General features: G+C 46.2%; 1 protein-coding gene across 1 annotated transcript; it reads right to left on the bottom strand.

Moving 5' to 3' along the window:
- Positions 1 to 1,384: 1,384 nt before the first annotated feature.
- On the bottom strand, positions 1,385 to 14,146 carry LOC142027808 (A-kinase anchor protein 1, mitochondrial-like). Its single transcript, XM_075022015.1, has 10 exons — positions 12,775 to 14,146; positions 10,585 to 10,718; positions 9,018 to 9,144; positions 8,342 to 8,472; positions 6,316 to 6,493; positions 5,476 to 5,626; positions 4,774 to 4,841; positions 3,322 to 3,395; positions 2,468 to 2,533; positions 1,385 to 2,326 (listed from the first exon to the last, which is right to left on the bottom strand). Exons 1-10 carry the CDS (start codon positions 13,412 to 13,414, stop codon positions 2,267 to 2,269), a joined length of 1,629 nt encoding a protein of 542 aa, XP_074878116.1. The 5' UTR covers positions 13,415 to 14,146; the 3' UTR covers positions 1,385 to 2,266.
- Between the last annotated feature and the right edge of the window lie 153 nt (positions 14,147 to 14,299).

Below are 14,299 nucleotides of genomic sequence, written 5' to 3'. Positions count from 1 at the left end.
TACGTATACTCTGCAGTGAACCCAACGGATTTGTTTTAATCCTTGAGATCTGGAAGACCAGTATGTGGAACTCTGAACAACTGTGTGCGCATGTGTACACATCTACAGACCACCAAAGCAGTACTTTTGAGTTTAACACACTTTGCTCTGTGCAGCCCAAGCATAGTCGGTCCAGCCCAGGCCTTTGCTTCTTTTCCACACAGTGGAATACATTCTACTGCAAGAGTAGACTTTCCCAGTTGCAAGGTGCTCCAACACCAGGGTGAGGACAAACTGTTCACTAGGACACCAAATTGCACTGCTTGGCTTGGACAAGAAACCGGTCAACATTTTAAAGAGGGGATTTTATAGCCCGCACAACAGACTCCCAAGTTTCACTTTTCAACACACAAGTGTGGCAAAAGGGACAACCCCAGTCTAGAGTAAATGAATTCCACAAATATATAACAGTTTCAACAGCCTTGAGTACCGGTGCTCAGACTAAGGCTTTCTAATAAGTAATTCATCATAAAAATAAACCCAGTTTTCAGCTGGAAGTAAAAGGAAACCCAGGAGATTTGAAGCTTGACCTTTCTACATCTGTTGAAAAGCCATCAGGATCTTATCGGACCTGTTTAGCCCATGGAGCTCCCTTCCCAACCCTACATCGCAAGAGGTCAGGAAATGAAGGCTCTCAGTCATCACAGTTTGATTAAGATGGCTTAAAATTCGAGCTTTAATTGAAAGGGAAAGAAACATTCCAAAAGGATATATGTTTCATAGACTCAACTGAGTTACCAAATTTAGGTTTCATTGGATGTTATTGCAAACATGAACATTAAATCATAAGCACCGAATAGTAGAGAACTCAAAAAAAAAAAGATATAACCATACCATATCAGAAGGGATCGGACCAAATGCTTTTGTAGGCAACTATCCAAATGTGATGCACCAACACATTAGCTCAAAGGATGTAAGGACATCCCTGAACCCACCAGAAAAAACTTCTGAGGACTGACTACATCAACATTTTCCTGGCAAGTATCTTCTCTGCCAGCAATAAATCCCAGCTCAATACATATCTAAAATGATATACATTAGAGGGCGTGTGTTTAAGAGTATTAAGTTGGCTTAAATTACTTGAGCAAAATTTTAAATATGTAATAGAAATCTAAAAAGGAACACAAAAAAATTGAGAACACCACTGCAATATTAATGCCAAGCTGTTACTTTTTTTTTTTTAAACAGATCTGTACAGCAACATAGCAAAGAATGCAGTGATCACAATTCAAGCCAGACAGCAATCTAAGGGAATACTAATCCTGTATACAGCAGAGCTGAAACACTCCCAACATTCAGATGCTCCAAGTATGTTGGCTACCCTAATGCACTCCAAACCAGTTCTACCTACATAGGACATTTTGGTGTGAAAAAGTTTCTGTAAAGTTCCCTTTGTTTCCAGTGTTTTTCTTGTACAAAATATTACAATGGTTTTTTATATATATGTTTACAGACTTGCACAGCTAGAAAAATATAAACTACAATTGGGCTTGGCAATCAGTTCTTTTCTTTAAATACATGACATTTCAGAGCAAAAATTGTAGTGGTAACATACCCTGCACTTCAAGCATCTGCACAGAAAAGCTTTCTTCCTTAAGCGTATCAAGCCTAAAAACCATGACTGCAGTGAGACATGTGCCACAGTAAGTGCAACGAATGCAATTCATCTACCTCCTGGCATAAGGAAGACACAAGATGAATGTTATTTGTGCAGGTTAGTGGCACAATATAGAAAAATCCGTAACTAAACATTAAATTCCTTAATAACATTCATTAATTTCATAGGCAGAGCCTGTTAAAAAAAGGACAACCGTTGTAGCTTTTAAGAAAAGCAGACGCTAAGTTCACGGGGCTTTATACATCTTGAACAAAAATGCAACCACAGTTAACATTTCGGGGCATTTGCTAGCTTCAAGCAAGCCCCCAGGTATTAAGGTTTTTTCCATTCAACTTTTAAGTAGAGGCCGGGGAGGATTTTTTGCTTTAAAGCTACAGTATCTGTCATTATGGCTTTTAACACCCCAGCTTTCACCCAGATGAGGTACATGTTTCTAGTGAAATGGTAACAGTTGAGCAGGATGAGTTTCAATGGACCACAAAAATCCACACATAGGTGTAAACAGGTTGTCTTATGAAAGGTTGCCAAACCAAATTGTAACAGCGCAAAACAAGATTTCTTCTTTTATTTTTCTCTGTAGAAAGCGTTGTCGAGGCATCTAGGACGTCGCTAGTAGTTAAGCCACTGAGCAAACCCTCTTTCCACCAGACTTCTGTTTACCGACACCACCTAAAAGGAGGTAAAAAAAAAAGTAGAAAGGTGAACAAACTACTAGCAAGAAGCATCAGCAAGTTCCTAACCAGCAATAAAAAGTCTGCATAATCATATACCTTATCAGTGTTGAAAAAATAGGCATGTTAACATACCCACCTCATCTCCCGTCAAGTTCCACAGCTGTATCAGTGGCAGACCTGTTGCGCTGTCATAATTTGTGACCTGGAAACACAGAAGAACATTAGCGTGCAGCAATTCTGGTCTGAGCCGTGCAGGGTGCAAGGCTAGCATCATTCACTGCATATCAGATCCTCAGACTCAGCGTAGGCTCGTGGAAATGTAGCTCCTGCCACCAGGCAGCTGGGACACCCTGCTGGCAAGTGCGCTCTGGTCGCTCAAATCCGTGCCCTTGCTAGAATTAGTGATGCATTTGAGCACTGCACTAAAACCCAAGGAAGCTGCGAGATTGAGCGTCACAAGCGCTATCGGCTTCCCACTCGTCCCAACTGCCTTACGTGGACAGCTACAGCCACTGTCAGAGGCACTTCGGAAGAGGCAAGTGCCTCTTCGCTGAGACCAGGCACTGCATGCAGAAGCCTTTGGGATGCCCTTACTTCTCCCTCCGGCCAGCCAGAGGCCAAGTCCTGGATGTCAGTCTTGCAAAGACTGTTGAGACTGGCAAAGCAGCGCAGACCCAGGTGAATATTTGATCCGCTGGACAACAGGCCACTTTGTGCTCTGTAAATCCATCCAGGTGCCCTTCCTCTCTGCCCGCATCAGTAACAAGAGGGAATACTCATCCCTTCCCAGCCAGGCAGTCCTGAGTGGTCCTGGTGCCACACAAGGAAGTTTTCGGCGCCCGAGATTGCTCGACGAGAATCCTGCCCAGCAGCCAGGCTTACAGGCTGTGGCTTTGTTTTCGATTTTAACACGCACGGTATGCGAGGGGGCAGAGAGGACAACAGCAGCAGTCAAATTGGCAACCAGACTTCCAGGCAGCTCTCGTGTACCTGTGCCACTAGGACTGCGCCTTTGGTCATCTCACTAACAGCGGCGTCGGCTTCAGGTGAAAAGTGATCCTCGTCTTGGGAAAGAAAAGAGCAGGAGAAAACAAATGAGATATATTCTTCACAGGCTTTAAAGGCCAGAAGGGACTATTAAGCTAATCTTGCCTGACCTCCTACATAAGTTAGGCCAGAGAATCCTCACCTACTGTTGCTGTACGCATTTGCTGAAACCAGTCTATTAAGCTGGAGATCACACAAGTATTGTGCCTGCTGTGTTGCTGAAGGGAAAGGATGAAGTGCTTTCTAAAGCCACTAGCTCAGTTAATGTGAACATAAGTGGCTGATGAATTAGGAGGCTTTAAAGACAGAAAAGTCTACTTCTGCAGTACGTTTGAGCTGCCATTAGTATTTTGATCCTTAATAAACTAAGCTCAGGGGCCTCAGGACATTACTGACCCTGCACAGAGTGCAATACTGTGAACGGGAACTCCGAAGCATTTGTATCACAGGCCGGCTGGCACCTGAACAGTGCCAAATGCACTCTTGGCAGCTCAGGTCTCTCAGCCTGCACAGCTTACGTGGGCACTGTTGCTAACTCCACACCTGTAATGCAGCAGGAAACTCTTGTGTCCCAGGCAATACAGTTACAATCTACACTGCAGACCAGACATTTCAGAAGTATTTTCATTTTGGAGGAAAGTTGCTTATTTCCTACCAAATCACTGCAAAATGAAGTTTCTCCTTTGTGCTCCCCACCCTGAGACCGCCTCCAGCAGCAAGTGAACTCCTTACAAATCCCGAAGGAGGTCGATTACCTCAGGGAACATGGAAAACACTGACTTCTGCAAGAAGCAGCTTAAACCTCGCCATCCATCTACAGTCTTGGCAGAGCCTCCTGTACCTCCTGGTTAGAGCACGCATCTCTAACACCACTAGAAAAAAGGAAAAAAAAAAAAGGGGGGGGGGGGGGCAAACCAAAGCATTTCTAGGTAGTGACTGACATTCTTCCAGTGCTTGGAGGGTAGTCTTTTGAACACAGAATTATACACATCAGTCATTTTAGTAGGAAAATGTCAGATATTCATCTAGCAGATTAAAAACTAAGTTTGCGTTTACAGCTACTCTATGACAGAAGAAGGCAGAGTAGTTACAGCTGCTTCACCTGTACCCTGCCAGTCCTGCCAACTTGCTGTTTAGGAGAGTAATTCATTCTCTCCTCCACCCAGGAAAAAGCCTGAACATTTATCATCTTTCCCCTGGAGCCTGACAGGTTATGCCATGCTAGCACATTTAGAAGAATAAAATACAATTTTTCCAATCTTGCTCTAGTCACATCAGAGGCTGCGCTTGCAATAGGAGGGAAAAGGTTTAGACAGAATCATCGCTTGTACACAGTTGGTATCCATTTAAACCTGCAGGGGGAGCACCAACGGTATGTCTTGAGAGCTCCATTACCTGGGAGTGGCACCACGTTGTCTAGTAAAACTTCTGCTCCTTGGAAAGGTAGTGATAAAAAATCAGACCTTAAAGAAAAGAGAATCAATCAGAGTAAGAACACGGCTTTAAGTTTCTCCTGTATTCTTTTAGAGCAATTGATTAATCAATGTCACCTTACAGGAATTCAGTTTGAAATTGATGACAGTAAAAAAAAAAAATCAGATTGTTCTCCCAGCAATCTAAGCAACAGCAATAAATAGTCTGATTAGCACGCCAAGTTGGATTGGGCTCCAAGCAAAAACCACCTCCATAATGGAAGCTGTACTGCTTTTCTCCCACCTCTGGGGCACAATCAAGTATTTAATGGGCTTGTCTAAGAAAACCCCCATCCAATACAGCTCTCCCAGCCAATGGGGCTGGGGCACAGAGAATCTGAATCTTCTTTCTAGCTCATCAATTAACTACAATTTAGGGCCTCCTGAAGGCATCCTTTCACTCAGCTTCCACGCTGAAGTGGCAGAAGTTGCAATTTCCTCTCCCCTCCCCTTCGAAAAAGCCTTGCAAGAGCTTGCTGTGCTCCCAAGGAATTCACAGCTGCTGCTGAGCCAAACCTTTCCACCGTTTTCCGCTTCAGCTGTGGAAAAACCTATAAGCAATTCAAACGGTATATGAAGATTCAAGCCAGATATTGCCTTAGGCCACAGAAGAGGAGCTAAAGACCTGATTTGTCTGAGTGTGTCAATCTTCACTTTGTCGTATCCTCCATAGTCCACGTATCTGAGCTCCACTTCACCGGTCTCTTCGAAGTAGCTAATAACTTGAGCCCGGAACCATGCCCCATCCAGGCCTGGAGCCGCGCAGATAATGCCAACTGCAAAACACAGGAGTACAGAGGAGAAAGGCTCAGCGTAAGTGGATTTCCAGAAATTAGCACTTCAGGCATCAGTACTTATCTACTGAGAATCAACAGCATTTCTTACGCTGCCAACATCTTCTTTCACCACCACCCACACCCCCACCAGACAAGGCCTGCAGCTGGGACGCAGGAGAAGTGGGTTTTACTCTCAAGTCTCTGTCTGCCACTTCCATGCTGTTCTACCCAGGTGTACAGTTCCCTTCCAGCCTTCGGTCACTAACAGTGAGGTCTGTCCCCAAAAAGGAAAGTTAGCGCTAGTAACCCCCTTCCATGTGATGCACCCTCCACTTTACACCACGTGCAGACTGTGACACTATGAAGATTTGGGAGTAGTTCCATACTTTGTCAGCAAAAATACACCAGATGCCAAGTTGATTAGAAATAGCCTGAGATGGACTTTATCTCATTCTGAATTTCAACATGCAACTAAGTGGCTGGGGAGGTACTCTAGGGATGAGTGGGGTAAGGAAGAGTAGAGCAGCATCTGTAGTCTGCCAGCGGCTTAAAAAAATATGAAATGACAAGTGAACTATCACATTCTCATCCACTGGGAAACTTCCCAAGCCTAACTCAGTGGCATCAGGCTTTCGTGTGACCCTAGAAGTTTCTCAGCTGAACAATTTGTGAGCAATCACATTACATGCCTTCTACTGGAGTTGGCAGGGTTGGAATTTCCAGTTGAGAATAGCAGGCGTACATCTGCTGGTCGAGGCTACGCAGACCATGGAAAGTGGGGTGCGTATGCTGCTGTAGAAACATGTGCCCTGCATCGACTTGGTTTGCCACGACGACCTCTACAGAGACTCCGTCTGGGAGGAAGAGCTGTCATGTGGAGAAAAGAAATTCTCATTAGCGTTCACTGCAACACAAGCTTCATTCACAGCAACTCCATGTTCCACCAGCAACTCCTGAGGCTTACAGCCATGGGTGGAAAAGCCCTGGCACTCCGGTATTTCACTTCCAAAAGCTACTCACTGTTACTCCCTGCTGCTCTAACAGAAATCAGACTTGAGGCGGGGCCCGCCTTGCATACAAAAAGACTATCGGCATGAAGCAGTCGGAAGACTTATTTACCCAAGGGATCCGGGGAACTACAGGCCTGTCGGTCTGACCTCGGTGCCAGGGAAGGTTACAGAGCAGATCATCTTGAGTGCCATCACACAGCAGGTACAAGACAACCAGGTGATCAGGCCCAGTCAGCGTGGGTTTATGAAACGCAGGTCTTGCTTGACTAACCTGATCTCCCTCTGTAGCAAGGTGACCCACTTAGTAGATGAGAGAAAGGCTGTGGATGTTGTCTACCTAGACTTTAGTAAAGCCTTTGACAGCATTTCCCACAGCATTCTCCTGGAGAAACTGGCTGCTCATGGCTTGCATGGGCGTACTCTTACTAGGTAAAAAACTGGCTAGATGGCCAGGCCCAAAGAGTGGTGGTGAATGGAGTTAAATCCAGTTGGCAGCCAGTCACAAGTGGTGGTCCCCAGAGCTCAGTTTTGGGGCCAGTTCTCTTTAATATCTTTATCAATGATCTGGACAAGGGGATCGAGTGCACCCTCAGTAAGTTTGTGGATGACACCAAGTTGGGCAGGAGTGTTGATCTGCTCGAGGGTAGGAAGGGTCTCCAGAGGGATCTGGACAGGCTGGATGGATGACCTGAGGCCAGTTGTATGCAATTCAACAAGGCCAAGTGCCGCGTCCTGCACCTGGGTCACAACAACCCCACGCGGCGCTACAGGCCTGGGGAAGAGTGGCTGGAAAACTGCCTGGTGGAAAAGGACCCGGGGGTGTTGGTCAACAGCCGGCTGAATATGAGCCAGCAGTGTGCCCAGGTGGCCAAGGTGGCCAACGGCATCCTGGCCTGTATCAGAAATAGTGTGGCCAGCAGGAGCAGGGCAGGGATCGCCCACCCAGGGATCAGCACTGGTGAGGCTGCACCTCGAATACTGTGTTCAGTTTTGGGCCCCTCACTAGAAGAAAGACGCTGAGGTGCTGGAGCGTGTCCAGAGAAGGGCAACGAAGCTGGTGAAGGGTCTGGAGCACAAGTCCTATGAGGAGCAGCTGAGGGAACTGGGGTTCTTCAGTCTGGAGAAAAGGAGGCTGAGGGGAGACCTTATCACTCTCTACAGCTACCTCAAAGGAGGTTGTACCGAGGTGGGTCTTGGTCTCTTTTCCCAAGTAAGAAGTGACAGGATGAGAGGAAACAGCCCCAAGTTGTGCCACGGGAGGTTTAGATTGGATATTAGGAAAAATTTCTCCACTGAAAGGGTTGTCAAGCATTGGAACAGGCTGCCCAGGAAAGTGGTTGAGTCACCATCCCTGGGGGTATTTAAAAGACGTGTAGACGTGCTGCTTAGGGACATGGTTTAGTGGTGGACTTGGCAGTGTTAGGTTAATGGTTGGACTTGATGATCTTAAAGGTCTTTTCCAACCTAAATGATTCTATGATTCTACATTTCTCAGCTCAGGCAGAATGGAAACTGCAGTGGAAGAGCAGGTAGGCAAATCTGATCTGTAACAGTTACATAAGCTGGACAGCAGAGAGCCACACAAAATCCAACTGGTTTTGAGGGCATCTGTGAACCAGCCACGTTGACGTAGCATACTATGACAGCAGCGACCAACAACAGCCTTCCACCCTGACATCAGCATAGCCAGCAAGCTGGGACTTACCCAGGCAGTCATAAGGAGGGAATGAAGCGTCAGTGGTGTTGGTGGAGGTAGAGCGTAGATGTTGGTGAGACACAGCTCTTTGAACTTCTTGCCAATCAGGCTCAGTACTTTTTCGACTTGTTGCGAAGAGCCTGGAAGACAAAAATCCCACAGAAAGTCTGTAGTACAGATATGCTGAGGACACCCCCACCCCGTGAAGTGCCTTCTGCGCTACATCAACGATTTAATTTTTAATAGATTGGCCATGTAACCTGATATCAGACCAACATGAGCAACTCAGGCCCCAGTTTCAACAGCGTTAGCCTCCAGTATGAACCCAATTCACTGGCAGATATTTTTCAGCCACAATTAATCTAACATCCTTCACAGTCAAGACCGCACTTGCTGATACACATCCCATAGCTCCTCCTTCAAGCCTGAAGGGATCCTTCAAAACGTGTTGGTTAAACTACAGCAGCCGAAGATGTTAAAATGCATTCTCACCTCTAGAATAAGAGGGTTCAAATGCCAAGGCACAGGCAACTTGGCATACACCTCTACTGTAACAGCACCGATTAGAAAAGTTTTGTAAAGCACTAGGCTCACAAAGCCACTAAATCTGTTTAAATTCCTTGCCCATCTAATTAAGGCCCCCAAGCTACATATTAGACCATGAATAAAGAGACATTCCGCTTACCTTCAATGTGACAGACTTGGGAGTCACGGAAATAAGGTAGTGTTGAGACATAAATTTTGGCACCAGACGATTGCCTCAAGAAGCTCATAAATTTTCCTTGTTTGCCGATCAAGCGGCCAACTAATTCCTTTATGAAAGTAACAAGAAAGCAACAGTCAGGAAGAGAAACATAGATCAAACAACACCGTTCTCTGTGGCTTATTTCACCCACATTCCCAGTTCCTGTAGCACAGGGCCAGGCAGAATAAGTATAAGGGAATGCTGGACCAGCGCAGAGTTCAGCAGGTCTATGACAAGTCAAGGTAGATACAGATCAGTAAGCACAGCTTGTTTTGATAGATCCGTCTTCGTATCTTGTAGAATGACACAAAGACACGATGGTTTTTACCAGGCCTGGTAAAAGCTACTGTCTTCCTACAGTCAAGTGAAGTCACGTCCTCTCCCAATCTCCTACCATTTCTTGTTTTAAAAAAGCATGCTACATGCCTTTTTCATTCAAATATGAAATACTAAGTTTTAGCAATTTTTAAACAAGCTAATTAGATTAGATAGGGAGTAGACAAATTCATGGGAGAGTAAACCAGGCTATCATGCCCATTAGACTGCAGAGTCCCAGGACAGCTGTGCGGGATGATGAAGAGATGTCTTTGCATGCCCTATTACTTCTACTCTTTCACTGGCACCTGCCACCACCTACTGTCAGAGACCAGGTACCAGAGCAGAAGTGTTGGGCCCAAGTCAGTATGGATAATCCTATACAATGTAGAGTTGGCTACTTCAAGAAAAGTGACAGCCTGTCTTCATGAAACACTGAAACATATTTTTCTGCTGTAGAACTGCTTCTTTAGCCTGTGTTTTACTGGTCCATTAAAATGCACGTTACACGTCTTCCCTGGGCTCACAGCATCCAAGCACTCGAGGCAGCATGCTTATCCTGCCGGGAGCTGCTGTCTCACATTACTGGCTGTCATTATTCGGGTCTGCTGAGCAGCAGAACTGCAAGAGCGATGCTGTGCAGGACAGCCACAGATGATTTTGCATACACAAAGCAGGGAAGAAGGTATGAACGTAGTCCTAAAAACACAGTCTCTCTCTCAACGCAAAAGAAAGCTCACTATAAAGACAGAGACACAGCAGCTCTACAGAATAGCTCATACGAGCATTCAGCTTGTGAGGAAGGGTTTGGACAGGCAGTTGAAACATAACCCTCCTACATAGCAGGGGAAAAAAAAAAAAAAAAAATCACCTGCCCTTAATAACTGTGTACCCTCAAAGCCTTCTGAATGCTTTCAGAGCATCGGACTAACAGATTGGGGTGGAAGATAATGGGGAATAATGAGTCCAGCAACCAACATTACCCTGGGCATAACCCTGACATGCCTCTTGTTTACAGGTGTGTACTGGCTCTTTGTTCCTGTTGAGTCCTAACGGGAGCTAAATGCTTAAATCCTCGTTGATTTGTTGTTGATCTCTCTGGGATGGCACTGAGCCAGTACCAGGCTGGAAGAACCAGAAGATGGCTATGTAGGGCAAGGCAGGATGCGCGAGCAGGCCAACGGCTGGTTACCTTTGGAACCTCTATCTCCCAGATAACGACGCCGGACTTGCTGGATTCTCCTCTTAGCTTAGAGTTCTGCCGACTCACTGTCTTCCTCATGGCACAGCCACTGTCCACAAAGTCCACGCTATTTACATCCAAACCTACAAGACATACAGACATGTCAGTATTCAGACAACCCACACAATCCAGCTACCAGACACAAGGCCATGAAAATATATAATTTCATAGAGAGGTGACATTGAGCTCTTCCTATGCATTCAGTTGGGATGATCCTGTATCAGGTTCTCTGGTATTTCAGAAAGGGTAAAGTCCCATCACACGCGGCCTGCTACAAGTTTCCTTTTATTGCTGGAGAAAAACCTGCACACCTCTGGGAATGCAACAGAAGGAGGCCCGAGTTCAGCAGGAGTCCTTCAAACATGGTGACACCTTATGCAGCAGCAGAGACAAGACACTTTAAGTCAAAAGTTACCAGCTGAACGAGAGCTATGCTAACACCAACACTGAGCTGCTGCTGCAGCAAGGTATTTTGCATTTTCCCCACATGGTTTAAACAGGGCTTTTCACAGGGAGTTCAGCATGCAGGGAGGGATGTGCAACCTATTCGTCTGCTCTTTGCATTGACATTACATTCCTGCCCCAACGAGGGTTGCACGGTGACCTGAGCACCAGCTGTGCCCACTACTAGCTGTGGTAGAGGATTGTCTCTTGCCCAGATTTGTCATATGCTTGAAGAAACAAGGTGCCAGAGCTGAGCTACGTTTTGTTCCCAAACCATCAGCCGATACCAGGAACATTCGTACTTGGGAAGGGGACAAACTCAAACAGCTTCCTCCTGGTCAGATCCCAGATACAGTCAGTGTAACAAGATCAAGAACAAGAACAAGGCTGATCCTTCCTCCAGATTAACAAGCAGAAACATGAAGATCCTCACTTGCTTGCAAGAATTCAGATCACCCAGTACAAGACCGAAGAGAAAAATAAGCCCAACAGCTGCCTCACATTTGCCACATCTTAATAAGTAACACAGCACAGATGCCTCGAAAGTCAAAGGCAAGCAGTGCAGCTGTTTGCAATAGACTTGCTAGACAAGGATGAGGATTTAAGTCTCACAGCCTGGGTGCGAAGGTCAGCTGTAGGACCTCTTATCCAACAGAGCCACATTATCAACTTTACCTGCTATACGCCGTCTCCCTACCTGTCTCCCTGCAGAGCTTTCAGCCCTTGTCATCACCAGGCTCCACAACACACCGTTGTACCTTCTCATCGCACCAGCATTCACAACAAGGCAAAACCATTTTCCTCCTGTGGTTACTCTCACTAGTGAAAATGTTTTGTGGGTTTAATCCTTAATTGTTGGCAAACTCACTCCCCATGTCTCACAACAAGCAGCGTTCCAACTACTTTGTAGCAATTACAAAAGACATCCTGTCATTAAGGGCTGTTGGCGCCACAGGGTCCTATAAAGGATTTTAACATCCATCCCCAAGGTCACACGGGTTAACATTTGCTCAGACAGCTTTGTATTCTGCCAGGCACACATCATCCAGGATCTAGAAGGCAAAAGCAACGCAGAGACAGATGGGGGAACTCCACGAACATTGCTCCCTGTTGGGATTTCTTGGCATGCACCTACCCTTCCAAGCAAAAAGGCTTCAGGGTAATTGGTCTGCAACCAACTGATTTTATCACAGCTCGTCAGAGCACTTCCCTGGTTCATCCAACAGCACCTCAGAAACCTGCCTTACAGCCTCCTTTCGGCAGCAGCCCACAAACACAGATAAGAACCCAGTCCTTACTAGAGGCTGCCCGAACTGAAGCAGAAACCATTTGCATTAGCAGGTCTCAAACCAGCAAGGTGTTCAACAGCCTGGCCTACATCCAGACACAGCCCATTTCACTGGGCTACTCAAGCACATGCTTCGCTTTAGACAATAAGCTTTGTGCTGAATGCAGACCAGTCTGTTCAACCTTTCGTCGTATACCCTGAAGATCACCCAGCTAACACGGGATCCTACAGGGACGGGAATTCTGAGAGCAAATGCATACCCACCTGCACACGAGGCCTAAATATTCATCTACTGGCAAAGGTAAAGATGAAGAGGACTTATCTGAACATGTTCTGAAGCAGAAGGGTTACAGCACATAAAATATTTGTTCACCACATTTTCATGGGAGCATTTTCAAATCCCTTACCTCCTGAGCGATCTCCATCCACCTCTGCTGCCCTGCGACGCTCATGATTCAAGCCTGGACCATCCTCCACGATTCCCAAAGACTCTCGTGTCAGTGTCGCTGATGCTGATGGCCACTGATCTTGGTTTGCACTAGAGCTTGAATCCTGTACAAGGCTCAGCGCAGCACTGCCGTGACACTCTGTGCTCTTTGAGATCAGAGGGAGAGAAACACAAGCAGGGACACCGCTTTCATCTTGAGATCCTGTCGTTTCTAGTTTTTCACTGTCGTCCTCAAGGGTGCTGGGCTGCGTTGTCACTACTGACAGGTCTGGAAGGTCCTGTGAGAGATCTAGCCTCTCGTGAGTTTGAGACAGAAGAGAGGGCGTCGTCGACCCTGCTGAGAGCAGGGAGGTCGAGGTTTCGTTCTCTCGGCATTCCTCTTCTGACGAGAGAGGCAGTCTTCGAGGAACACATGCTTCTGTTTTGGGTGGTGAATCATTCTCTGGCGCTTCTTCCTGCTGCTCTTCTTCAGTGGCTATTGCTTGTTTATCGTGATAGCTTGCATGCTTTTTTCTACGGGAATAGATCCACCAGCAGCCAACAAGTGCCAGCACTCCAGGTATGGCATATGGGATAATATTGCGGAAACGTGAAGCCATTTTACAGATCCTTAGCAATTATGTCTAGAAGAAGAAACAAAAGCCATGTTACAATAGTCACAGGAAAGGTAACAGCAAGGCTAAAGTTTCATAAATGCCTTGAGGTATTTCTATTAGCATGAACAGACTCGTTTTCTAGCCACTCCTTAAATTCACATCTCTGCTCCACCAACAGACCACAGAACAAGATCCTGACCTAAGACTAGGAATATCTGGACATTTCTCACCATTACGCTCACCAATTTCACCTTATCCCACCTTTACATGTAAAACAATTTCACCTTCTTTCTCCTGCCTCACCTTCGCAGGTCAGTACTACACACAAGGACAGCATCCGGCACTGCAAGTCTCTCCAGCATCAGGCTGGGTTCACAGCACAGCGGTACCACCAGCACTCCGAGACACAGACTTGACACGCTGCAGGTCTCCCCACTTCTCTGCTTGAAAGGCAGCACCACATTCCTGAGAGTTTCATAGGTTGACAACACGCACTTCTCTAAAACATAATAGCTCAGTGAAGGTGAAGTGCTTTGCAAATGTTCTCATCCACAGCAACTGCGAGAGGCTGGTGAGCGGGCACACGACAGAAGTCTGCAGTTAAGTAGACGCTAAACAGCAACACGCAGCTACTCCATTTACTTTTATACACACAGTGTAGGAATTCCTAAACAAAGAACAGCTACAGCCTGATCAAGCAAGTGCCTCCCAATAACCAGAAGTGCCTCTACAAGATTTTGCAGCAGTGAAGATGGGAAATCTGCTATAGCGCCCTTACAACCGCAGTATTTATCTAGCAAAAGCAGCCCGGATAGGGACACTACTACCTAGGAACCCAGCTCCAAAGTTTGTTCTACATTACTATGTTGACAGCTGCTGCTTCTCTGA

The sequence above is a fragment of the Buteo buteo genome, unplaced genomic scaffold (genome assembly GCF_964188355.1).
Source record: "Buteo buteo unplaced genomic scaffold, bButBut1.hap1.1 HAP1_SCAFFOLD_58, whole genome shotgun sequence".
Taxonomy (NCBI): domain Eukaryota; kingdom Metazoa; phylum Chordata; class Aves; order Accipitriformes; family Accipitridae; genus Buteo; species Buteo buteo.
This window is presented reverse-complemented; position numbering and strand designations above follow the sequence as displayed.

Bases quoted from the DNA above. Each gene is read 5' to 3' on its own strand.
- LOC142027808 (XM_075022015.1), bottom strand. From the start codon at position 13,414: ATGGCTTCACGTTTCCGCAATATTATCCCATATGCCATACCTGGAGTG. The intron at 3,396-4,773 runs GTAATGGAGCTC...TTCTTTCCCAAG, and splicing joins CAACGTGGTGCCACTCCCAG to ACGAGGATCACTTTTCACCT. The intron at 2,534-3,321 runs GTACACGAGAGC...CTGTGTTTCCAG, and splicing joins GCGCAGTCCTAGTGGCACAG to GTCACAAATTATGACAGCGC.